We start from the raw sequence: 26,715 nt of genomic DNA, 5'->3' as shown, positions 1-26,715 counted from the left end.
GAGAGAATGGGGAAGATATGTGACAAAGTGCATGGATTAAAGCCTGTAATAATGATGGTGTTTGTTCAGATAGCTTATGCAGGAATGAGTTTGTTCTATAAATTAGCTTCTAATAATGGAATGAGTTTGAGGGTTTTGATTGCTTATCGCTTCCTCTTTGCTGCTGCTACTGTTATTCCTTTGGCCCTTTACTTTGACAGGCAAGTCTGTCCTTAGAACAGTCTTTGAATATATACTTTTTTACTATTTGGTAGCTGTGTCTAATCAATTTGTACGCCATCGATTATTTTATCGAGGTTATCCTTCACCTGCACATAAACTGAATAACCCTACTCAGAAAAATGACCCCAAAAAACAAACACCTGGATTCTATTACTGTAGTTGAGGGTAGTCTTCTCTTTTTAAAAAGAAAATAGTTCTCTTAGAGTGTCTTCTTCGAGGATAAAATCCTGATGCAATTCCACATTTCTATGGAATTTATTTATATTATTCATTGGATAGCCATTGTTTTTATTGTTGGAAAAAAATAAAATAAATCTTGCTGTCTTCTAAGAGGCATGTTTTGGTTTGTTTGTAGTCCTTATTTTTAGTTCTGTACATCACTTGGCTAAACGTAGGATTTTACTCAATGTAATGAGTAAAAAGCTTTGAACCTTTTAATGTTTTGTTTTAATTCAACAAGAAGGTTCAAGCAAATTAAGTGTACGTTTGACGCAACTTAATTAAAATAGAAATCTGTTGAAACATTTTGGATAAAATTCAACTATGTTTGTCCACTCATTTCGAGCAGGAACTCCATTATTTTGAATTTTTACACTTTTGCAAGAGGGGTTGCTCTAATGGTAAGCAACCTCCACTTCTAACCAAGAAGTTGTGAGTTCGAGTCTCCCCAAGAGCAATGTGGGAAGTTCTTGGAGGGAAGGATGCCGGGGGTCTATGCGTAGACACTACCCTCCCCAGACCCCACTAAATGGGTTGTTATTGTTGTACACTTTTGCAAAACATAATTGAATTGAATCTGATGTGGCTATCGCTATTATTTCCTATTTGTAGGAAGACGGCGCCAAAATTGACATGGATGGTAATGTTGCTTGCATTTCTTTCTGCACTCTTCGGGTAAGTTCTATTACTTTCATTCAATTCACTAATAAGTGCAATGTGAATGACAGCATAAAAACAACTCACAAATTGAATATTCAGTCTCGTTTTAGGAAAACGTTTTCTTTCTTCACTCTTCTCCTCCACTATCTAAACCTTTAATTGCTTTGTGCGATCTCTCCGAAAAAAAAAACCTGCTTGCTAGTCCTTTCTACCAAAAATATTTATCTCATTTTATATGACACGATCAATTTTATGTGACACTATTTGATTGGACGAAAAAGAATTTGATTTGATTTATCAGTTATAAAATAAATATTAAAATAATGCTGTTAATTTCTAATTTTGGTCCATTTAAACAGATATGTCCAACATTTCAAGAAAATGTTGTCAAATATTTTAAAACGTCTTACACGCCAACTTAGAACTCCTGAAACTTAAAACAAGTGGAATATTTATTGAAGATGACTGCCATGCAACTTTTGTTTTTCCAAAGCATGTCATTTTGACTACTCTTACTAGTGCTTTCATTAAGTTAGATGTCTGCCCTTAACTATATATGCATTCATTTCTAATATTGGTTCATTTACACTTTGAATTAATGCAGAGGTTCAATGGCACAAAATTTGTTTGCAGCAAGTTTAGTCCTAACTTCAGCAACTTTTGCTACAGCTATGATTAATCTAATTCCTGGCATCACTTTTGTTATAGCCATATTCTTTAGGTATATTTCAATTTTCCAATTTCATGTTTTTTTAATTAGTTGTTTGAAGAAGATATCTCTCAGATTAGTTCCTGGCTGTGATGATACTTCTTGACATTTTTACTGCTTTCAATAAAATGCATCCGTTTACCAAAAAAAAAAATTTGGAGAAAAAAAATGCTTTCTAGAAACTGTTTTCAAAGATATGGTTTAAGGATGCTTTCAAGAAACTCTTCTTTCAACCATTAAACACTCAAAAAAATCTTAAACATTCCAATAAACAAAATAATTTTTCCTGTAAAAAGATAGAATGAATCCGTTTTAAATTTTGAAACCTAAAATTATTATGTGACGGGCCGGTTATCTACTCTAACGTAGATGTAGACATAGATATACATGTGTAGTGGCGGATAAAGTATACAGGTTCAACTGAATTTATTAGTTTCGATACTAAATAAACATTGACATGCATGATATTATTAAAAGTTTAACGACTATTTGATAGGAAATTTTAAGATTAAAATATAGAAACTCTAACAGGAACTTATAATTTTAAAAGTGTAACGAGTTCAATAACAAAAACTCTACAAATTTTAAAAATTATAGTAACTCATAAAATTTAAATATTGAATCCGTCTATATTAACCGGTGAGGTATACTAATGGTTTTGTGTATATTTGGACATATTTGTATAGGTTGGAGAAGTTGGGTTTGAAAACAAGGGCAGGGCAGGCAAAAGTGTTGGGAACATTAATTGGAATAGGTGGGGCTATGCTTCTCACCTTTTACAAAGGCTTGGAAATTAAAACATGGTCAACCAAAGTTGTCTTTAGTGGACAGATGGCAGCTTCTCACCAACACCAAAAACCATATGCTCATATTTTGGGTCCTATTTTGGCTATTTGTAGTTGCTTTTCCACAGCATTATCCCTCATTTTTCAGGTATCATGCAAACTAAACTTAACTTTTCTTGTTTAAATTACTTTCTAAATAGTGCACATTTGAAGTAAAAACTAAAAACTATTGAATCCATTTTTTGGTTTCGGGGAGGAGGGTATGACATTTTAAAAGAAATTAGCGTATTTGGAAAAATTTAACCTCCTATTTGCAAATAATTGAATATGATTCCTAGAGTATTTTCCAATTAAACATAATTGAAAATGTAATTTTCTGTAATATTTGTACGGGATTCTTGACTGAGAATTTGAAAATATTTACATTAAAGGAAAACAATGAATGGAAAGGGAAAAAAGTAATAATTTAAGATTAAACATTGTGTTAACTATTTTCTTAATTTGCTAATGTACAATGTAGGCGAAGATGAGTGAGTTGTATCCTTGCCATTTTTCTAGCACTGCCCTAATCTCTATTATGGGAGCACTTCAAGCTGGAGTTTTTGCACTTTGTACTGAAAGAGATTGGAGCCAATGGAAATTAGGATGGAACCTTAGACTGCTTATAGTAGCTTATGCGGTATGTTTTATTTTTCGTTACGAGTGTTTTTGGTATAATAGAAGTCATTTCTCGTAGAAAATTTTATCTAGAAATTAGAAAATAATTTTCGCATGAAAATATTTTTCCAACTAATGACTTCCGTTGTACCAATAAACACCTTACAATATTTAGCATTTTAATGACGATAAGATTAGAAATAAAATTTACATAATTTTTTTTTTTTTTTGGGTGTAGGGGATAGTGGCTTCTGGAATAACAATCATCTTTTTGATGTTTTCTGTAAGAATGAGAGGTCCATTATTCCTGTCTATTTTCACCCCTTTGATGCTTGTATGTGTTGCCATTGCCGGTTCTTTATTTCTCAACGAGAAATTACACTTGGGAAGGTATTTATTTTGCTATCCATTTATAGTGTATTATCATTTACTTTGTATTAGATCGTTGTCATTTTCTTTTCTTTATTTAGCAGTTTAATATTGGTAATTTTATCTTGCCGGATTTGCATTTAACTAGAAATATATCTACTGTAGAAATGTTACTGAGTACACTGGATAAGAATTGTCATAGCTCAATATTTAGTTATTTTAGGTTATTATTTTACTCTTGTTGTTTAAAGAAATCATTAATTAACGCACATGAACTTAGGATTAGTGGTATTTCCTTATGCAAAAACCTTTGCAGTTGTAATGATAGTTTTCTCATAACAACTAGAACATTAAATGAGTCAATACTTCCGAATAATAGACTTTTTAGCATACGTTAAATACTTAAAAGGTAGTGTAATAGTTAACAATTTATTATGACTTATATTTAGGGTTGGAGACTCTCATAATTCCCTTAACTATCTACAATTAATATTATTTTTTTCTGTTTATGAATGTGACTTTATTTACTATGGATTAGTGTTCTAGGAGCTGCGATAATAATATTTGGATTGTACGTTGTGCTGTGGGGGAAGAACCAAGAAATGAAAAGGGCTTCCAAATTGACACCTTCGAAGAGCAGTGATGAATTGGAGCAAGAATATATAGTTTCTAACAACAAATTAGAGACCAATTGTAGCAATGTTATTGGAATTGCTCCCAATTTCCATCCCATGAATGAAATGGAAGGACTTTCTCTTCAACAAGTTCTAAAGGAAGAAGAAGGGTCTATTAATCTTGATTTAAAGGTTTAGAAATTTTCTCCATATAATACAACTGGGATAAGATGATTAATCTATTGATCATATAGTAGTGCAAAACTCTTGGTACTCTCCTCTTCTATTACATTCTCATTTTTAGTTTTGCTTTTTTCCCTTGGTTTAAAGTTATATATTTAGGCGGATGTACACTATATGGTACGGTGTTTGGAGAATTCAATAGCTCTAACCCAGACCCCATATATGTGTTGAGAAATGTACTGAATATATGCATATAATAAGGTGTGAACCCTTAATTAGCATAGATGGGTTGTGGGTTCTATGACAAATAAGGGGACGCCAGGATCCATAAACTTCAAATTTTGAATCTGCCTACAATTCTTGATAAATGTAATTTCCATTAATAAGCCTTTCAATGCGAGACCTCTCCTTGTGACATGGATTAATAGAAATCACAATTCACTTATTTAATAATAAGAAAAATTCTCAATGCAAGTAGCAACAAAAGCTACAAATAAATTTTTCAATGGTAAACCTATGTCAATAATATTATGCATGCATTAAAATGGATACAAGGATTGTATACGGTCGAAATTGGAGAGCTCGATTTCGAGGACTTAACGGAACCTCGGGGCTCGAATTTGGGCAGCAGGAAGCAAAGATAAAAGTTGACTGAAAAAATGCATACCTCGAGGGAGCAAATCGAAGACCTGGCATGATCTGCCTCGAGGGCAGTACAACTCTGATGACACTCAAGAAAGAGCGGGAATTTCTCAAAGACACGTGGATCAGGGAATAAATTAAGGGATAAGATTTGTATGAAATAGCACAAGTTCGTACTAAGCTGTTATACAGCTGTACCAATAGAATTCTTTGCCATAATTGGAAATGTACCATATTAGGGTTTTCCCCTTCTATATAAAAGGGACCTCAATCTTTGTAAAAGGGACATTATTCACTGCAATAGAACATTCTACTTTGCTTTTCTCGTGCTCCACAATTGTTCTTCAGCTTTATTGTTTTAACTTTATTGTTCTTGCTTTATTTGCTCTTAACTCACCTCGAGGCCCCCGAGATAATCGAGCTCGAGGTCCCTGTTGCTCTAACAATACTGGTTTGGTTCATCAATTCTTCTTACTTAAACCTAATATTACTTATATATTCACTAGTATTGGAATAAATCACATATCTTTAAAACCACAAATCACCTTTAATTGTTACTCACATTTTTCGAGGTAAACAATTTGGTGCCCACCGTGGGGCTAAAGATAATAGTGATTATTTCTTTACTAGTTCTCGTTACACACGTTATCTTTACACTTTTTCTTGTCAAGATTTTTTAATTCTCAGGTTTAGACATGTCTATCACACAGAATGCACCTATTCGTAACGACGAAGGTCTTGGAGAAAACAGTGGTATAGGGGTCGGTATACCAATCATAAACCTTAAGGAAGTACCAAATATGGAGCTGGTTGATATCAGCTCGCATAACGCTCTAAGCGCGGATTCGGGTGCAGACCCCATAGGGAATGTACACAAGGAAGCCCGGCCCAATGGCCAAAGAACACGAGGAATGGAAGAAGGAAGAGTCAGCCTCCAGGTGATATTCGAAATGTTGTAAGCCCAGCAAGTCGTCATTGCTCAACTTCAGAGTCAGAATAAAACTCCAAATACAGCCGAACCAGTGAACCCTCAGCGTGTTAGACCAGCGGTTGAAAGGCTCGTTGAAAGTGGCTCGGGGACTGACCCCACAGTTATGAGAATGCTCGAAGAGCTCGCCAAAAGAATCGAGACCGGAGAAAAGAAGATTGAAGAAAATGACAAAAAGGTGGAGACATACAACTCTAGGGTGTGAGCACGTGATTTTTGTTTCGCACGACAATCGCTCCAAAAGAAATAAAAAATAATAATAATCGGCCCGGCAGTACAAATTTTGGATTTTTACATGGCACTTTGTTGGTTATTTACGATTTTTCCCATTTTTATTTTATTAAAACAAAACACAAAAAATGTGTGTGTCATGCATAATTCGAACCGTAATCCGGTCGTTAAATAGAAAATCATAAATAGGCATCTTCGTCCGTGATTTTGTTTTGTTTAATTTTACCTGTTTTGAATTATTTTAATGTGTGTGCAAATAATTGTATTAGGTGTTTATTTTAATTTGATTTTACTTAGTTTTGTATTTTTTATAATAAAAGAAAAAAAAAGGCCCTTCCTTTCCGGACTTGGGCCAATTTGTTAAAATTGGCCCAAACAAACAGCCCAAAACCAAGCCTGCCCGGTCCAACACCAGCTGATACCCAGGGTATCCAAACGACGCCGTTTTGGTCCAAACTGATCTGAGCCGTTGATCTCAGATTGATCAACGGCCAAGATCACCTCCCCATAACCCACTAATGGCCCCGACCCGTTTTCACCCGGACCAACCCAAACCCTTTACCCTCAAAACGACACCGTTCCACTTAAGCCCTCAGATCCAGACCGTAGATCTAGATTGATCTAACGGTTGAGATCCGCCCACCCACTAACTATATAAACCCTTTACCATACCCTGCCCCCTAGCCAACACCCCTGCCTTCGTCTTCACCAAACCCGTCCCCTTCAAACCCTAGCCGCCCCTGTATCCTTCACCATGAAAGCCGGCGGCACGGACGCCGGTGACCTTGCCCTTAACACCATAGAACCCCCTTGCCGTCCTGAACCCAAATCTATCAACCACACACCTCGAATCCTATCCCACCTTCTCGAATCTTCATTTGAAGATTCGAGTCGGAACCTAATCTACACCGATCTGCCCTAAATTCATACCAGACACTCCCCAGACCCCCCTCGTGACCAAACCATACTTGGTTTGGTCCGAATCTGACCAGGGAAGCATGAATCCCGGATCTGGTTTTCGAACCTTAGGGTTCCTCGTCACTGGTCCGTTGTTTTGTTCAAACCGAAGGATTAAGGTCTAATGGACCTTAATCGAAGTGTTTCTCATCTGAGAAACACTTCGATTAAAGTCCGTTCAGCCTTAAGAAAGGTCTGTCCAAGTCCGAGTCAAAGTTTTGATTTTTCGAGATTTGAGGTGAGTCTTGCTTTCTTTTCTTTATTTCTGTTTGGTCCATGTGAGTGATTAAATGTCTGTTCATGTTTTGTTTCAATTTGTGTCTTTGAATTTTACCGGCTTCTGTTTGTCCACTTTGCCTCAACCACTGTGTTTATTTGAATCCCTCCTTTATTCTGATAATGTGTGTGTATGTATTTGTTGTGCAATTAGTCGAATTCCAAATTCGTGCTGATTAACTGATTCCTCGAAATACAATTCTTTTTAGTCAGTACAATTCGAATCATGTGTCCTATACTTTTGAATGTCTGATTTTGGTGTCGATTGTATGTGTTATAACTAATATAGTCGAGTCGACATGTGTCGTCAATTAGTTTCAACTGTCTGAACAAAAATAAATCGATTTGCTTCTGTTGAACATTGCCTGAATCAATTAAGAACCAAGTTCAGTTACTTATAGTTGTTAATATGATTTCAGAAACCTAAGGCTTGGTCTGTAATTGAAATCTGAGTTGATGGCATGTGCACTTGTGCACAGCATGTGCATTGTGCACAGCCTGGTTCCTGCATAAAAGAGCTTTTGATTTAAAAATGGTTTGACAGCATATGCTGTCAGATATATTCTGCTGCCCATGTTTGCTTTTGGTTAATAAAATGGGAAAGTTTAAGCCTGCCAAGGGAGGATGGGGTTTAATACTTAATTAGTTAAAATGGAACTGAAAATGGAAGGCACATGGGAAGGGTATGGTGATATTCTAAACAGGCTGTTAAAAGGGTTAGTTTTAAGGCTTATAAAGGGGGGGGGACATCTGATAGAGGAGGACAGACCTAAGAGAGGGGAGGAAAAATACACACACTGTGAGGATACAAGAAAAAAAAAAGAGAACTGATAAGGATATAGAGAGAGATACACAGAAGAGAAAAAAAAAAGATACCACCTGATATTAAAGAGAGGACATACACTGTGAGGATATAAAAGAAAAGAAGAGATCTGATAGATAGATATAGATACAGAAATAGAAAGAGAGCAAGAAAGAGATAAAACAGATTAGGAAATCAGAAACTTGGTCTTGTTTGTCTGAAGTTCATCTGTTGTCAATACGTTAGGCAGTGTTGCTTCTTCTAAGTTTCAATCGAGTTTATTGTTAGTGTTTTGTTGCATTTGGTATATCCCGGAATTGGATTGTCTGGAGTGTTGTTGCCATCACACTGTGTGTTGTTTCATTTGGCTGTTTCTTCTTCAACTCTAGTTCCACCTCGCAATAGAATCCTTTCTGTTGTGCTGTTCTGATTGCTGTTGTTACTCTGATTCTTGCTGCTGCTATTCTGTTTCCTGCTGCTACTGCTAGTTCTGTTTCTTGCTGCTGCTGATTTCCCTACCTTCTTCTCCTTCTCCTTTGCATTTCAGTATTTCCAGTATTTTCAGGTACACATTTCAAGTCCCCATATTGGTGTAACCGAAACAGTTTGAAAGCATGAAATGAAAAAGGGTTGAAGAAGTTCAAAGTTATTTGTTGTAATATTTGTGGTATATTAATGGTCCTGTGTAGTTGTTAGTTTACAATTCAACAGTACGAAAATGTATGTTAACTAACACTCATCTGAGTTTAGTCTTTCATGTTTTAGTTTGTAGTTGTTTTGTTAATACGGGGTATAGATACCCCAAACTTATACTATGCTGCTTTGTTTTATTTTAGTCCTTTTGCTGTGTCTCGTTAGGTAGTACATAAGACCACATTCAAATCCCATTAGTAACAATGCCTAGTAGTTAATCCCTTTAATCTTGCCTAAGTAAGTTTAGCTAAATTCAACTCAAGAAATGTTCGGAGTATGTAGCGTTTCACCAGCATGTATGTCATTTTCATTAAAATCAAAAATAGGGTCCGCGAAATACTGCGTTTTTCATCTTGCAAACAACTCACCAAATGAATCAAATGATTGACAGGAAATCCGGATTTGGTTAAGTAAATTAGCACGTACCTTTTTCTTTTTTATTTGTTTTTTTTTAGAGACAAACATAATAGAAAATGTAGCTACTTTAGGATATCTCTCGTAAATAATAAGACGAGCCTCGCCAAATAAAAAATACAAATTGCGGGGCCCTCAACAACTAATCACAATATTTAGAATTCGGGCTAGGCCGTTTAGTGAATCTCATGGCCTTCTCAAAAAATAGTAACGCGTTAGACTCTTTAGGCGCGGCTTAATTAAATCATATTCTTAAATTCGGGTGCACATTGATGTGACCCAAATCCAAATCTCAACGAAGTCCAAATGTGTTGACGATCACGGGCGCATTGATTGTGACGTGGTTCGAGATGCATTTTCACGACGTTGCAATTCTATAAAAATAAATGATAATAATAAAAGCGGTTTAAACTTAATAAAAGCACATAAGTCACAACATGTATTTAAATCAGATATTTAGCCATTATAACAATTTAAGCGACCGTGCTAGAACCACGGGATTCGAGGGTGCCTAACACCTTCCCTCGGGTCAACAGAATTCCTTACTTAGAATTTCTGGTTCGCAGACTTCATTTGGAAAAGTCGAAAATTTCCTCGATTTGGGATTCAAGATAAACCGGTGACTTGGGACACCAAAAGTCAAACCTTTCCCAAGTGGCGACTCTGAATTAAATAAATAATCCCATTTCGAATATTGTCACTTAAATTGGAAAAACTCCACCCGCGCATTTTTAACCCTTCGGGGCCGGGCGCGCAAAAAGGAGGTGTGACATAGGGTCGACCAGATACCGGGAGCATCTCCGATTTTGAAAGGAATGGACTCGAAGAAGTTCGTGAAAAAATTATTCCCCCAGAGTGCGGCTCCAAAGCCCATCCCAAAGAAGTTTCGGATGCTAGATATCCCAAAATACAAAGAAATCACTGATCCCAACGAGCACATCACCACATATACCTGTGGCATAAAAGGAAATGATTTGGAAGACGATGAGATTGAGTCTGTTTTTCTAAAAAAAAGTTTGGGGAAACTTTGTCTAAGGGTGCCATGATTTGGTACCATAACTTACCCCCGAACTCTATTGATTCGTTTGCCATGTTGGAAGACTCATTTGTAAAGGCACACGCCAGTTCCATAAAAGTTACAACAAGGAAGTCCAGTGTATTCAAAATAAAGCAAAGGGAGAGCAAGATGTTGAGGGAGTTTGTGTCCCGTTTCCAGTCAGAATGAATGGAGTTACCACCAGTCTCCAATGACTGGGCCATACAAGCCTTTATTCAGGGGCTAAATGAACGAAGTTCGATAGCTTCGAAGCAGCTGAAGCAGAACTTGATCGAGTATCCCGCCGTGACTTGGGCGAATGTGCATAACAAGTACCAATCAAAAATTTGGATCGAGGATTACCAGTTGGGAGCCCTCTTGGGCTTAGTTTATCCAAGCAGCTTACTAGCAAAGGAGTCAGGAAATGCAGACAGGGGGTCAAGGACGAATAAGGAAAGATATCAGCCATACGTCGAAGATCGAAGGAACATTCCAAGGCGTATCATATCTCGGAATGATAGAAGAGAAGATCGAGGTCAAAGTTCTCGGGAGCTCATGAGCAAAACCAAGTTTGATAGAAACTTGGGACTGGTGGAGGCACCCCAATTATTGGAGTACAACTTCAGCATCGATACCTCGGGTATCGTCTCAACCATTGGCAAAATTAGAGATACTAAATGGCCCAAGTCTATACAGACCGAACCTTCTCAGAAAAATCCCAACTTGATGTGCAAGTATCATGGTACTCATGGGCATAGGACCGTGGATTGCAGCCAGCTTAGAGAGGAGGTAGCCCGGCTGTTCAACAAGGGGCATCTTCGTGAATTTCTCAGCGACTGGGCCAAGAACCATTTCCGAGAAAGAGATGCAAACAGGAAGAATGAACCTGAAGAACCTCAACATGTCATTCACATGATCATCGGTGGAGTCAACATCCCACAGGGGCCTATATTTAAACGTACCAAAGTATCCATTACAAGGGAGAAACGGACTTAGGACTACATACCCGAGGACACCCTCACATTCAACGAGGAAGACATCGAGGTCTTATCTCAACCTCACAACGATGCACTAGAAATTTCTATCCTTTTAAATAAAGTTCAAGTTAAACGTGTTCTCGTGGATCCAGGTAGTTCAGCAAATATAATCAGATCAAGGGTCGTGGAAAAGCTCGGGCTGCTTGACCAAATCGTACCGCCTCTCGAGTCCTGAATGGATTCAACATGGCCAGTGAAACGACAAAGGGGAAAATCATCCTCCCAGTCAATATGGTCGGAACCATAAAAGACACCAAGTTTCATGTCATCGAAGGAGATATGAGGTATAATGCTTTACTTGGAAGGTCGTGGATCCATAGCATGAGGGCAGTGTCATCAACCCTTCATCAAATGATGAAGGTCCCAACAAAAGATGGTGTGAAAATAGTATATGTAGAGCAGTATGCAGCTAAGGAGATGTTTGCAGTACACGACTTGGCATCGGTATCGACACCATCCACATCGGAGAAGTTAAAGGACAAACATGTCACCAAATAGCAATCACAGCCCATACCCTCGATTGAGCCCGATGGACAGGTGGCCGATGAACAGGTGGTTGAGAACGAAGAAGAAGATTTCCTCACCCCCCGAGCCTTCGTTTCCCTCGAGGAATCAGATGCGATGAAGTCCACGATCGAAGAACTCGAGAAGGCCATATTGATCGAGTATCTTCCAGAACAAAAGGTATACCTAGGGACGAGGTTAACCCCTAAACTTAGGAAGAAACTCATTCAATTTCTTATCGATAACATTGATTGCTTACCTGGTCCCACTTAGATATGACAGGGATCCCACTGAAGATAATTACCCATCGACTAAATGTCAATCCCAGATTTAAACCAGTGAAGCAAAAGAGGAGACCTCAGTCCGAGGTACAACATGCGTTCATCAAATAAGAGGTAACCAAACTTCTCAAAATAGTATCCATTAGGGAAGTAGAGTATCCCGAGTGGCTAGTTGACGTAGTTGTAGTCCCTAAAAAGGGAAACAAACTTAGAATATGTGTAGACTACAAAGATTTGAACAAAGCATGCACTAAAGATTCTTTCCCATTGCCCAACATCGATCGTTTGATCGATGCTACGGCCGGCCACGATATCCTTACTTTTCTCGATGCCTACATCGGGTACAACCAAATTAAAATGAACCCGGAGGACCAGGAAAAGACTTCGTTCATCACAAAGGATGGTACGTATTGTTATAATGTAATGCCCTTCGGGCTAAAAAATGTAGGATCCACATATCAACGCCTAGTTAATAAGATGTTCGAACATCAAATAGGCAAATCTATGGAAGTTTTTATTGATTACATGCTAGTTAAGTCCCTACACGTAAAGTACCATATGACTCATTTGCACGTGACGTTCGATATCCTAAGAAAGTACAACATGAAGCTCAAACCCGAGAAATGTGCTTTTGGAGTCGGCTCGGGCAAGTTCTTAGGCTTCATGGTGTCGAACAGGGGGATCGAGATCAACCCCGATAAAACCAAATCCATCGAAGAAATCATCGTAGTGAACAATGTGAAAGTCGTACAACGGCTGACCGGAAGGATAACTGCCCTAGGACGATTTATCTCGAGGTCATCAGATCGGAGCTGTCACTTCTTTTCCCTACTCAAGAAGAATAAGAACAATGTTGTATGGACTCCGGAGTGCCAACAGGCCTTGGAAGAATTAAAATGGTATATCTTGATCCCACCCCTGCTCCATACTTCAAATGAGGATGAAACACTCTACTTGTATTTAGCCGTGTCCGAGGTTTTTCGTAAGTGGCATGTTGGTTCGAGAAGAATAAGGTACATAATTTCATGTCTATTATGTGAGTCGGACCCTAGGAGATGCTAAACCCAGGTACCCACATTTGGAAAAGTTAGCTTTTGCATTGATAAGCGCATCTAGGAAGTTAAGACCAAATTTTCAATGCCATCCTATATGGGTATTGACGACGTGCCCACTTTGAAATATCCTTCATAAGCCCGAATTATCAGGCCGATCGGCCAAATAGGCCATTAAACTTGGGGGTATGATATCGAATATCAGCCTCGAGCGACTATCAAGTCTAAAATTTTAGCAAACTTCGTGGCTGATTTCTCGCCTTCCCTCGTACCCAAAGTAGAAAAGGAACTCTTGCTGAAAACGGGTACGTCATCGGGGGTCTGGACCCTCTTCACATATGGTGCCTCGAATGTGAAAAGATTCGGGCTCGGTATTGTTTTAAAATTGCCTACGGGCAGTGTCATTAGGCAATCTATCAAAACTTCTAAATTGACTAATAATGAGGCCGAGTATGTGGCCATGATTGCAGGACTAGAACTAGCCAAGGGTCTTGGAGCAGAGGTCATTGAGGCAAAGTGTGACTCCCTTTTGGTAGCAAATCAAGTAAACGGGTGCTTCGAAGTTCGAGACGATCGAATGCAAGGTACTTAAACAAACTTCAAGTGACATTGCACCACCTCAAGGAATGAACACTGGACCATGTACCTTGAGGAACAGTGAGGCCAATGCGTTTGCATACTTGGGGTCGTCAAGTGAAGAAGATGATATTGTCCCAGGGACTGTCGTCCAACTATCAAGGTCGATGATCGCGGAAGGCCATGCAGAAATTAATTCAACAAGTTTAACGTGGGATTGGAGGAATAAGTACATCGATTACTTGAAGAATGGGAAGCTTCCCTCGGACCCAAAAGAATCGAGGGATCTTCGAGCCAAAGCATCTTGATTCTCACTCGATGAAAATGGAACGTTGTATAGAAGAACCTTCGATGGACCATTGGCAGTGTGCTTGGGACCCCGGGACACCAATTATGTAATACAAGAAATCTACTAGGGCACTTGTGGGAACCATTCTAGTGCCGATTCATTGGTTCACAAGGTGATTCAGAGCGGGGTATTATTGTTAGGAGTGGGTGTTCGGTCGGTTCGGTTCGGTATGAAGAAATTCGGTTCGGTTATTTGGTTTTCAGTTTTGTAAATATAGTAACTGAAACCAAACTGAAATAAGTTCGGTTAAGTTCGGTTTTTTAATTTTAGTTCGATTTATTTTGGATCGATTTTCGGTTTGAACATTATCATATTGGGCTGGGCTTCTTTTGTGTAATAATTGGACTAATTTGTTGGTTTTTTCCAAAATTTTGGACTTTTTGAATGTGATAAGTCATAAATCTGTTCTTTTATTTACATAATCATAAACTATATATAGGCTAAGTCCATATATAACAAACATTACTACACTAGGCCTAATTTTACAAAGTTCAGTCTAAGCCTGAATTCTTTGAACTAGGAATGAGATGACCGAAAAAAGGAGCCATTTATTGCATAAATTTAAACATTGATTTCTCAATTTGGTATGAGTTCCCTATTACTCAAAATCTGGTAACCAAAATCTGGTATGAGTTCCCTGTTACTCAAATCATACTAATAAAAAGAGACCTGATGCTGCTAACAAACATAACCAAAGGATGCTGCTAATTACACCTCTACTTGGTCCATACAAGATCCCAAAATCATACAAAACAAATATAAGCTAGGGAGTAGGGAGTAGTTACAACCAAAAGAGCACTATATTACATAACCAAAAAACCAAAAGAGCTATGCTGCTTTGCTGCTTTGTTGCCACTATTTACAGCCATGAGAGAACAAAAAACTTAAAGTCTATGCTATATTGCTACCATTGTTTATTACAAGCATATTACATAACCAAAAGAGTAATCCAAAAGTTAGAAAGGTTTCATGTTGCTGAAGTCTCAAAACCAGAGAAATAACTACACTAAGTAGCATGAAACAAGTGAAGTCTATTTATTGCAGCATCACTTCCATTTAGGCGCCATGATCAAACCTTTGTAACAAAAGACATAATTATAGGTCAAAAACACAATTGATTTATAATAAAGTATATCAATGTTATATCTTCAAATATACAGAAGGCTATCAACTTACTACACATGCCACAGGTTGCAACTATATGTCAATAATAGTTGAATCTTTTGCACTATTAGCCAAATCTAAGGAAAATATTGAAGAAAACTTTGTCATGCATCAGTGTTAAGTAAACTATTTGTAATATAATAAATGCAAAACACAAAATAATTACCATGTTCCAGTTGTTCCAAATACTTCAAGTCTTCCTCAATTTTAATAGGAATAGGTTAACTTCTAAGCCAATCTTGAAGACAAATAAGAGATTGCACTAGTTTAGGCGTCAACAAACTCCTGAATGGGTCAAGAATGCGACCTCCCGTGCTGAATGCACATTTAGATATAACACTTGAAATAGGAATGGCTAACACATCACGAGCCATCTCCGCAAGAATGGGAAATCTAGGCTCATTGATTTTCCACCACTTTAAGATTTTAAAGTCATCTGTTTCAGGCTCAAGTTCTTCAGCAAGATATCTTTCTAACTCTGATTTAGTACCTAAACCTCCTGTCACTTCCTTATGTTTCTCAAATTCTAGTTTCGTTCCCATTGTTCCTCTTTTCAAAAAGCTATCATAACCACTAACAGTAGTTGTTCTATTTTCGGATGAAGCAGATGATGTTCCTTTTGAATTTTTCTTTACATAATAATCAAACAAAGAATCCATATAATTTTTCACTTCTAAAATCAATTTTTCCCTTCTTTTTCTCCAAACATCCTCATAATTGCAAAAGGAACATATTCAAGCTTGTTACGGGGATCCAAAATTGATGCAATAAAGATCATCTTGTTCATTTTTTCAGGTGCACCCCAATACTTGGCAAATTTTTCTTTCATTTTTTTTGCTATTTCTTTCAAACTAGCATCTTCATGTTCCATCCACTCTATCAAAATAAGATCAAGCTTACAAATTTCAACAAAATGCACATTGAAAGTGACATAAATAGAACCAAAGACCCTCAAAGTAAACAAATAAAAAGCTTCAAGAAATTTTACCATTGTTCTCACATTATCCTAGTCAGCACGTGTGAGATCACCTGCACTAGTTCTGTCTTCACATACATAGGTACGAAGATGATGCAACAATCCAGTATCAAAGAAACTATATTTGTCAAAGACAAGCTCAAATTGTTGTGATGTGTCTAACATCATGTATGTAGAGTTCCATCGAGTAGAAACATCTAAACATAATGATCTCTTGGAAGTTAACTTTTGAGATTCACAACATTCTTTAAACTTTCTAATTATAGCGGGAGATTGTCTAATGTATCTCACAGCTTGTCTAACTCTCTTGATAGAAACACCAATTTCTTTCAACCCATCTTATACAATGAGATTAAGTATGTGAGCCATACATCTAACATGTAGGTGTTTACCATTCATAATATTAGTTCCCCAAGTAGTCAATTATTTAGACAATTCTCTTACTGTGACATCATTGGAACTAGCATTATCTACCATTATAGTAAATACATTTTCCAAACCCCAATCAAGCAAGCAATTAATAATAATCGATGCCATATCATCACCCTTATGACTAGAGATAGCACAAAAGTTAATTATCCTTTTATGCAATTTTCATTCTCTGTATATAAAGTGAGCAGTAAGACACATATAGTTTATTCTTTATATGGAAGTCCAAGTATCTGTTGTAAGACAGATTTTAGGACGTGCTTCCTTGAAGGACTTCTTCAAATTGTGTCTTTATTCACAGTAAAGTTCATAACAATCTCTTGTCAATGTTCTACATGAGGGAATTTGAAGTTAAGGCATTGTGACTCCTATAAACTTCTTAAATCCTTCCTTTTCAACAAAACTAAATGGCAGTGTTGATCCAAAAGTATCATTTGAGCTAAAGCTCTCCTACTAAGTGCTTGATCAAATTTCCAAGTGGTAAGCACCCCTTCATTTCCCCATTTGAAGCTGGTAGAAAATTTATTTGTGTTTGACCATTTTCCATGCTACGGGGCATTTTGAGACACTTAGTGAGATGATTGTTCATTGATGTAGTACCATTACTTTTCGTAGCAGCAACATAAATTTTTTGACAGTACTTACATTTTGCCCTTTTAGCTCCACTAGGATTATCATACTTCTCAAAATGGTTCTAAGCATCAGATCTAGGTTGCATCGCTTTCTTTTTCTTTAGAGCTTCATCAGGACTGTTTGGACTGAGACCTTCAGTGTTAGGTATGTTATCATTTGAACCCCCACCTACGCAGGCTTCGCTTACCCTACTTCCATTTTCTTCCATCTACAAAAACGAATATAAGCAGAACAATAAAATACTGAGCAGTGAGCTATTCTGGTTTTTTCAGTTTTTAACATAAATTATAATCACTACTTAAAGAACACAATTGAATACCTAACATTGAACCCAACAAATAGTTAAACCAGAATTTTTTCATCTGCCAGTAAACACAGTCTACAGATGCAGCGAAATTCCATGAAAAATAGTTAAACCAGAATATTCTGCATATTGACCTTAGCTTTTCTTGTTTTAATAACAAGTTAGAATCTCCCAACAACACTGAAACCAACAAATATTACAAGAAAATGGACATCAAATTCAAGAGTCAAGACTTCTTTCAACAATATACATGTTGCATGCACCTTTAAGTCTTTAATTACTAATTTTTAGAAAAAAAAGAAAAAGGAAAAATTTACTAAAACGAGATAAAGAAGAGAAGATCGGCGATGAGTAGAGGACAGAGAATAAAAATAGAAAAAATGAGAGAAATATAACAAAAATTTAGCTTACTAGCACAAGAAATTTGACGACAATGACGGAGCCCTAACATATTTGGGAAAACCACCAGTGTATCAATGGAAGCCTTAGCGTATTTAGAGGAAGGAACTACCGATAGAGAGAAGAGAAAGGAGAAAGAAAAGCCCTAGCTACTTCGGGAGAAGATTAAGAATAGGAAAAAAAAGGAGCTGATCAGCTGATGACCCTAGCGTATTTGGATTTTGAGAAATTAGGTTTGGGCCTAGTATTTGTTAAGGAGTGGATTAAAACTGGGCTAATTTTTATGGAACTTAAAATTGGGCCTTAGCCTATATAAGTATATATAGTTTAAATAATCCATGTACTAATAATTCAGTTTTTCGGTTAACCGAAAATAATAAATCACTAACCGACGGCCGAACCAAAAAACATAATTTTAAATTTTTTTAATTGAAACCGACTGAAAAAACCGAATAACTGAAATTAAAAAAAAATCGGTTCGGTCAGTTTTTTCGGTTCGAACTGATATATGCCCACCCTTAATTATTGGGATAGCATGGAAAAAGATACCAAGGAGTTCGTTTAAAGGTGTGATAAATGCCAAAGATTTGCACCGATGATCCATCAAACTGATGAACAACTTCATTCGGTCCTATCCCCGTGGCCATTCATGAAATGGGGGATGTACATCGCCGGCCCCCTACCAACAACGCCAGGTAAAGCTAAATTTATTTTGTTTATGACTGTCTACTTCTCAAAATGGGTAGAAGCACAGGCCTTCGGGATACTTTGTTGTACAATGGAAAATAATTCATCGACAACAAAGTAACAAAGTTCCATGAGGACCATAAAATTAAAAGGATTCTATCAGCTCCATACCACCCAAGTGCAAATGGTCAGGCCGAGTCCACAAACAAAACCATCATTCGAAACTTAAAAAAAAGGTTAGATGATGCAAAGGGGAAATGGAGAAAAGTATTGCTCGAGGTGTTATGGGCATATCAAACGACGTCAAAGTCGAGCTCGGGGGAGACCCCGTTTTCTTTGGTATACGGGTCCGAAGCATTGATCCTGGTCGAAGTCGGGGAACCTAGCGTTAGGTTTCAGCATGCCATAGAGGACTCAAATCACGAAACTATGAACACTTCTCTTGAACTACTAGACGAAAACATGAGGCCGCATTAATTCGGGTGGTCGCGCAAAAACAAAGGATCTAAAGGTATTACAATAGAAGGACGAACCTTCGATATTTCGGAGTCAGGGACTTAGTCCTAAGTAAATTCACCTTTGACACTCGAGACCCAAATGAAGGTAAACTAGGCCCCAATTAGGAAGGACCATACCATGTCATCGGAGTCGTAGGGAAAGGATCCTACAGACTTAGCACAATGGAAGATGAGCAATTACCAAACAATTGGAATGTATCGTTGCTCAAACGCTATTACTGCTGAGGTATGACTTCCTCCCCTTTTTCCATTCATATTTAAATCTAACTCCTTGCAGATGTTCAATTGGAAACATCGAGGCACCTTTCAGCTCGAAGACCTTGGGTTTTAAGGCATGCATTGTACACAATCAACCTAGAACACTGGGGGGGGCATCACCCTCGGAGGATGCATCCTCGAAGAAAGCAATTCATGCCAAGGAGGGCCTTGATAGGGGAATGTTATAATGGGCCAAACAGTGAAATGAACCGTGTCCATGTAGAATAATCGAGCCCCCAACAACAAAACATGTACGCATTATTTGAAAAAGCATTCTTATTATATCAAAACACTTTGTTCCTCCAAGAAGTCCACTATTTTCACATTTAACGGCTCAAAAGCCAAAACCCCGAATGCACCCAAATACTCGGGGACTGTCATCGATAATCGACACATTGAGTCATCGAATACTCGATATTATAAGACCTCAAAGAGGCACCCTCGAATTTATAAGACCACAAAAAGGCACGCTAGAGCTCACAAGACCTCAAAGAAGCATCCCCTCGATATTAAGGCTAAGTCCATCACACTCGGGGACTAAAGGCTACGGCCATATAAAAGACTATGGTCATATGAAAAGGCTACGGCCAAAATAATGCGACTCGAAGATGTCCGACTTCCATCATAAAACTAAAAGGCCTTCACATATACTTCGAAAAAACTGGTTAAATCAGGCTACCCTCGGCAAAAGCAAATTATAAGGGGCTTCGATAAAATCAACCCTCAAATAATGCGAAGGCTTCGATAACATCACCCTTCGAAAAATCCTCAAGAGGTATTCGATTAACGTTGCATATCAAATTACAAATGAGGTTCCAATCAGTCGATCCTTCGAAAAAATCGAATTGGCCCTACCTAAAAAGCCTAAGGGCCAACCCAAAAGAGCCTAAGGGCCAACCTAAAAGAGCCTAAGGGACGATATTTAAAAGCCTAAAGGCCAATGTTTAAGGAGCTTAAAGGACGAAGCACACCATGCTCGAGACCTTACCTAGCTTGAACTCGAAAGTCCTTCACCTCGAGCTGACGTCAAGTTAACTTAAGACTCGGCTCAAAGTTCGAACCTTAAGGGGTAACCTAAGGGTATTATATTCTAAGTCCAATACATTGGACTGATCGTCAACAAAACAAAATCTCATTTCAAAAGTGAAGGCAAGGCACAATTAAACACAAAAACAAAGATGAAGCAAAAATCTTATATATTCAAGAGATGGTCCAAAACACCTTTACAAAACTCCCTCATGAAGCCCTAACATAAAATTAAAAAGTACCTAGTCTATCGTTGGAGTCACTCACTCGGGGCTAGTATCTCCTGAAACTACATCTTCAGTAGTCTGACCTTCGGTAGACTTTTCTCCCTCGGGGACTTCGTCTTCATCCTCCCCACTCTCGAAGTCGCTGACGGAATCCTCATCAGTATATAGCAGTGTGACTGCCTCTTCTTCTAAAGCCTTCACCTTCTCAATTTTTGCAGAAAGGACAAAGCCTTTGGCATGCACTTCCTCGAGAGTTTGCCTTCGAGATTCTAGCCGAGCATGAGTGACGGCGCAGGATAAATTAAGCTCAGCTGTAGCAGATATCTCCCTATCCCAAGCATTGGCAGCTGCAGCGTCGGTCGGTAAGAAGACACGAACACATCAGCTTCGGACTTAAACTTACATAACTCAGCGACCGTCTCAGTGTGAAGCTCATTAAATTTATGGCCCTCCTCCTTTGCACTCCGAAACTGACTCTCGGTCGAGGCTAGCTGTTCCCGAAGGCTATCTTTTTCAGAGGCCAAGTGATCCATATTTTGCTTTCACCCGAGGGTTACAACCTCTTTAGTCTTAAGCTCATCCCAAAGCTGCTCCACTAGGACAACCTTTTTCTGGAACTGCAAGGTGGAAAAGTTCTTAATGAGAGAAGAAAACATGTATATATAGAGGAAGGGGGCAACGGTTCATTAGTATTAATAGTCGACTGGCTCTGACGTGCATTTATTGCTTTTGGGGAAGAGAACCGACGGGACGCTTCGGTCATTTCAACGCTTACGTCATAAGAGTGATGCCATCATAAAGGAATTCGGTAATTTAAAACGTTTCATATCATTTCATTCTAAGAAACGTTGGGACTATCTATATACGGTCGAAATCGGAGAGCTCGATTTCGAGGACTTAACGGAACCTTGGGGCTCAAATTCGGGCAGCACGAAGCAAAGATAAGAGCTGACAGGAAAATGCATACCTCGAGGGAGCAAATCAAAGACCCGGCATGATCTGCCTCGAGGGCAGTATAATTTCGATGACACTTAAGAAAGAGCGAGAATTTCTCAAGGACACGTGGATCAGGGAATAAATTAAGGGATAAGATTTGTACGAAATAGTAGAAGTCCATACTAGGTTGTTATACAACTGTACCAACAGAATTCTTTGCCATAATTGGAAATGTACCATCTTAGGGTTTTCACCTTCTATATAAAGGGGACACCAATCTTTGTAAAAGGGACATTATTCACTACAATAGAACATTCTACTTTGTTTTTCTTGTGCTCCACAATTATTCTTCAGCTTTATTGTTTTAACTTTATTGTTCTTGCTATTTGCTCTTAACTCACCTCGAGGCCCCCGAGATAATCGAACTCGAGGTCCCGTTACTCTAAGTTCTAACAACACTGGTTTGGTTCATCAATCCTTCTTACTTAAACCTAATATTACTTGTATTTCACTAATATTGGAATATATCACATGTCTTTAAAACCACAAATCACCTCTAATTGTTACTCACATTTTTCGAGGTAACCAAGGATACATCGAACACATCTAAGGGGTATGTGCAACAATGACATGATCCTTAATCGCAGAGACTTGAAAACTTTCAAAAATAATAACTATATTTATGTGATTTCTCTAGTTGTGTTTTTCTTTTCTTTTCTTTTTTTGTAAAAAATTTAGGCGAGGGGGTACATACAATGCTTAGCGTTTCCCTTGAGCTAGGAAGAGAAGAAATGCAAATAGCGCGAGTACAGATGGGTTGTTAGAAATTGTGTGAAGGAGGAGTTTTTGGTGTGATTATTGGTTAGGTTAAAGTAGGTGATGCCACAATGAAGTAATGGGAGGAAGAGGAACTTTTCCTATTAAAGAAATTGTATTTTTACAGAATATTTACACCGAATTAATTAATAAATGTAAGATATTATACGTTCTAACAAGAATTTGATATTTACAGATAATTTATTTTTAAACTTCTCATTTTATCTTAAATTACAAGATTTTATAGTCACACAAATATTATGGCATGCTTATGACTGCAACTCTACAAATTAGATGAAAAAGACGTTCTTTCTTCTTTTTTTTTTAAAAACTTTATGGCCAGTCAAACAACTTTAGATAAAATGAAAAGAAGAAAATACTATGTGTTCTTACTTTACTTTCTGCTTGTTTTAAGTTACATAATTTTTGTTTAATGTTCAAACCTACTTTATAAAAAGAAGGCGATTAGTTTCTTATGGATCAAATCTGCTTGGGATTCAAATGTTCCCAAACAAATTAAGCTTAAGAAATGGCTACATTGTACCATAAGTACCGTTGGTAACAGAGTACATATTTATGTAACAAGTTTATCAGACATAAGCCCAAAGAAAATAAAAAATGCGAAGAGTAGGGAAGTAATTTGAAAGGGATTAAGAAATTATACAACAAATAGAAGGAAAATAGCAATACTCTAGCAAAATTATTTTTTTATAAATTACGTAGCTGGTATCTAGAACCCGCTAACCCAATTAATCCAGATTTGCGCTTAGGCTCACTAATAGTGTAAAGACACTGTCTACCAAGAAGTTCTCAATTCCCGAGGCTCGAATCGAAGACGTGGTTAAGGGCAGAGGGATCCCAACTATCTCACAAATGCCACCATACCACTAGCAAAAATCATTGGTCACGTTAGAAGCCGGAGGAATCTCAAAATGCCAAAGCCTTCCTACACTTGTCACCAAATTTTTTCTACACAAAAATAGCTCTGCGTAAACTTTCTCAACATTACGATCCACATCATGCAAAAATATATGTGTAATCCCAGATCCCTTCCTATTCCTTGCCATAACAGCAGCAGAATAAATAGCTGACATTCTTCCTGGTGCTTTATCAAAATAACCTTTTGGACCATCAATCATAATCATGTCCCATTCTTTATCGTACACTTCATTAGATAACATGTCCAATGCTAATTTACATTTATGGTTACCTCGTAAGAATGATTTCTTAGCTGAACAATCTGGTTCCTTATGGTAATGTTCGATTAATTTCTCGGCCTCCGACAACTTTGTACGATAATTCACGGTGTTGGTACGTAGGAATGGCACGTCTTTTATTACGGCCTTGACCCATTTCGGATCTTCTTCTAGGAATAGCGTGGTGCCACGTGGATTTATAGACGCCCACATAAACGAGTCATGACCTAGCCCGAATACCAGAAAATTACACGGGGTTAGAGATTTGAGAACGTCGAAGGATACCTTGATCTCGTCCAACGTCTGTTGTGGTATCACTCGTGACGTGGCGTAATGTAGGACGGCATCAACTTTTAGTTGTTGGGACATTATATCATCATTCTTTGTTGAGTTCGTGTCCGGGAGGATCCCCGGACCTACTAGTACCGGAGCTCTGCAGAGGATGGAATTATTTGACATTCGAAACAAAATGGAAATAATTAATGCGGTGCAGACTAAACCTACGATTGCTAATTTCAACATGTTCTTGGAATGAGTGTGAACAAGATGGATGTTGGAAAAAAATGGATATGCTGAGGAGAAATTGACTCTCCTCTCTCTCTCTTTATTGGGTGTGTTATTGAAATGTTGAACATAAGAGGAAGGTGAAAATATTTAGGTTTGACACCAATTTTGGGAGACCTCATCTCATATTATGTTTCAATGAAAGTTTTGGAAAGACTATAACTTTATGTTGATTGCCTTTAATTGGATGTATAAATAAACCAAGTGGTTTCCTCATTGAATAGCTAGTGAATTACACCATGTAAAATGTTCCAAATCTAATGTTTGTGTTATTATAAAGCAAGTTTTGAGGAGCCTTAGCCTCTCATGCCGTCCAAGTGTCCGTCTTCTATGATAAATAGTTACGAATTTATGATATTGGATTTCAGATAATTAACTTGGAAATATATGTGAAAATGATTTCTTAGGATCAGAAGTCTATTTCATTATTACGGATTTTTTCTTCTTTTTTTGTATAACTATATGTAGTCCTGATTAATCTAGATTCACACTGTGTAATGCCTAATAAATTTTAAAAACGCTTTCTATCAGAAATAATCTCTATTCCCATGACCCAATGGACAATTATCTTTTAACTATCTAAATTATACTACATCAAGTTTCAAGTCCAATTTCTCTTTTAACATACGCTTCGCGAAATCAAAGGAAACTGTAGAAACGACAAAATGTCTTTATCTCCCACATAGGTAGTATTAAGTGCAAGTGTAGTGAGAATTATTTGTGGCTACAGCATGCATGATAAATACGATTTTTTCTAATATTCGTCATGTAATGAGAATTAAACCTTTTTAAAATTAAAAGAAATATAATCGCCTCTTACTTGTAGGCGTGTGTGGCACATGTTACATCTAAGTTTTAATGATGACAATAGTGCAAATCTAATCGTATCTATTTGATTGCAGGAAATCAGAAAGTAGCAAAAAGGGAAGTTCAAAGGCAACGATATCAGAATGGAATCGAGATCAAAGGCAGCATGAGCAATGTTGAATCAAAGGAAGTCAAAGCCATCAAAAAGGAAAAAAAATCAGTCCAGACGTTTTATTCTCAATCAAAGGATAACGAGGTTGTCTCAACAAGGAAACATATCAAGTACAGTTGCTAAGGAAATTTCAAGCCATACTTCAAGGACTAGATTAGAATCAGAAGATTGATCAATCAAATCGAAGCTAAAAATCACTTCCAAAATTTTGGATATGAAAAGGGAATGACGTAAATGAATCCAGCCCATCTCACGTGGAGGATTCGGAGGCACCCTTTGGGTTAAATCTCTTAGAGGATTCTGTGTCTTAATTAAAGATCAATTTGCAATGGCTATTCAATATCTCCTATAAGAAGACGGGCAACTTCGAGAAGAAGACTCATGCAACTACACAAACTATTGTCTAAGCCTTTCTAGTTCTTAGTACAAATACTATATTCTTGAGTCTACAAGTGTCACAAAAGATAGGAAGAGTTAGAACACAACAGAGAGTTGTGCCAACATTACAAAGATCACTGTTGCTGAATATTGTTGACGGTGAATGTACTAAAATCATCACTATTGCAATCCTTTATCAAAGATCTAAGAGAACCCTTGTGACACAAGGGAACTAGAGGTAGGTACCACACAGGTACTGAACCAGTATAAAAACTATTGTGCCTTCTTTACCTTTTCGTTTGTTTATTTCATTCCTACTGAAATTATTCACTCTACAAAACCTAGTCGACTAAACTCACACTTAGTCAACCAAGATTTTAATTGGCCATAATTCACCCCCCCCCCCATGTACTTTCAATTGGTATTAGAGCAAGGCTTACAAACTTTGCTCAAGAGCTAGTGAAGAAAAGATCATGGGATCAAACACAGTTGTTGGAGAACTATTCAAGAAGGAATCTCTCAAGTACGACCTCCATACTTCAACGGGCAACACTTTTCTCACTGGAAAATATGTATGGAAACATACTCTATGTCATATGACATTAAGGTTTGACGCGTGATCAAAAAGGGAAATCTTCCAATTCCGCCAAAGAAAGATGAAAATGGTCAAGTCATAGTATCAACTGATCCACTTGACTTAGGTAACTACACTGATGAATAATCAGTTGTCATAACAGTGAATGCCAAAGCAAAAAATCTGTTGTATAATACTATCAATGGAGAAGAATATGAAAAGATATCAAGTTGTGAAACTGCTAAGTAAATATGGGATAAATTAGAGGTCACATATGAAAGAACCAATAAAGTGAAAGAAACAAGGATCAATCTCCTTGTTCAGAACTGTGAATTATTTTAAATGAAGGATGAAAAATCAGTAGAGAAAATGCTTTCAATGTTCAGCAAAATCCT

At 37.5% G+C, this 26,715-nt stretch overlaps 4 protein-coding genes across 4 annotated transcripts; 1 reads left to right on the top strand and 3 right to left on the bottom strand.

Moving 5' to 3' along the window:
- The first annotated feature begins 6 nt into the window (after window positions 1-6).
- On the top strand, window positions 7-8,824 carry LOC104235052 (WAT1-related protein At1g68170-like). The gene is made up of 10 exons (XM_070161165.1): window positions 7-204; window positions 1,058-1,116; window positions 1,706-1,822; window positions 2,497-2,743; window positions 3,116-3,274; window positions 3,491-3,642; window positions 4,160-4,427; window positions 5,771-5,998; window positions 6,050-6,247; window positions 8,720-8,824. The coding sequence occupies exons 1-10, from the start codon at window positions 7-9 to the stop codon at window positions 8,822-8,824; spliced, it is 1,731 nt and encodes a 576-aa protein (XP_070017266.1).
- Window positions 8,825-15,641: 6,817 nt separating this feature from the next.
- LOC138880977 (zinc finger BED domain-containing protein RICESLEEPER 2-like) lies at window positions 15,642-16,079 on the bottom strand. The gene has a single exon (XM_070161164.1). The coding sequence runs from the start codon at window positions 16,077-16,079 to the stop codon at window positions 15,642-15,644; it is 438 nt and encodes a 145-aa protein (XP_070017265.1).
- Window positions 16,080-17,519: 1,440 nt separating this feature from the next.
- LOC138880976 (uncharacterized) lies at window positions 17,520-21,410 on the bottom strand. Its single transcript, XM_070161163.1, has 3 exons — window positions 21,281-21,410; window positions 20,944-21,224; window positions 17,520-17,666 (listed from the first exon to the last, which is right to left on the bottom strand). Exons 1-3 carry the CDS (start codon window positions 21,408-21,410, stop codon window positions 17,520-17,522), a joined length of 558 nt encoding a protein of 185 aa, XP_070017264.1.
- A 1,835-nt stretch (window positions 21,411-23,245) lies between these two features.
- LOC104235053 (arabinogalactan O-methyltransferase 1-like) lies at window positions 23,246-24,616 on the bottom strand. Its single transcript, XM_009788722.2, has one exon. The coding sequence runs from the start codon at window positions 24,345-24,347 to the stop codon at window positions 23,517-23,519; it is 831 nt and encodes a 276-aa protein (XP_009787024.1). The 5' UTR covers window positions 24,348-24,616; the 3' UTR covers window positions 23,246-23,516.
- Between the last annotated feature and the right edge of the window lie 2,099 nt (window positions 24,617-26,715).

The sequence above is a fragment of the Nicotiana sylvestris genome, chromosome 11, assembly GCF_000393655.2.
Source record: "Nicotiana sylvestris chromosome 11, ASM39365v2, whole genome shotgun sequence".
NCBI lineage: Eukaryota > Viridiplantae > Streptophyta > Magnoliopsida > Solanales > Solanaceae > Nicotiana > Nicotiana sylvestris.
Note: the sequence above shows the minus strand (reverse complement) of the source record. Positions and strands in the feature narration are given on the sequence as shown.

What these genes read in the sequence shown, in the direction of transcription:
- LOC104235052 (XM_070161165.1), top strand. Translation starts at nt 7, where the DNA reads ATGGGGAAGATATGTGACAAAGTGCATGGATTAAAGCCTGTAATAATG. An exon ending in TTTCTTTCTGCACTCTTCGG is followed by an intron (nt 1,117 to 1,705) that starts GTAAGTTCTATT and finishes GAATTAATGCAG; the next exon opens with AGGTTCAATGGCACAAAATT. An exon ending in GAGAAATTACACTTGGGAAG is followed by an intron (nt 3,643 to 4,159) that starts GTATTTATTTTG and finishes ACTATGGATTAG; the next exon opens with TGTTCTAGGAGCTGCGATAA.
- LOC138880977 (XM_070161164.1), bottom strand. Translation starts at nt 16,079, where the DNA reads ATGGATTCTTTGTTTGATTATTATGTAAAGAAAAATTCAAAAGGAACA.
- LOC138880976 (XM_070161163.1), bottom strand. Translation starts at nt 21,410, where the DNA reads ATGGATCACTTGGCCTCTGAAAAAGATAGCCTTCGGGAACAGCTAGCC. An exon ending in TGAGACGGTCGCTGAGTTAT is followed by an intron (nt 21,225 to 21,280) that starts GTAAGTTTAAGT and finishes CCGACGCTGCAG; the next exon opens with CTGCCAATGCTTGGGATAGG. An exon ending in AAGGTCAGACTACTGAAGAT is followed by an intron (nt 17,667 to 20,943) that starts GTAGTTTCAGGA and finishes TCGTTTTTGTAG; the next exon opens with ATGGAAGAAAATGGAAGTAG.
- LOC104235053 (XM_009788722.2), bottom strand. Translation starts at nt 24,347, where the DNA reads ATGTTGAAATTAGCAATCGTAGGTTTAGTCTGCACCGCATTAATTATT.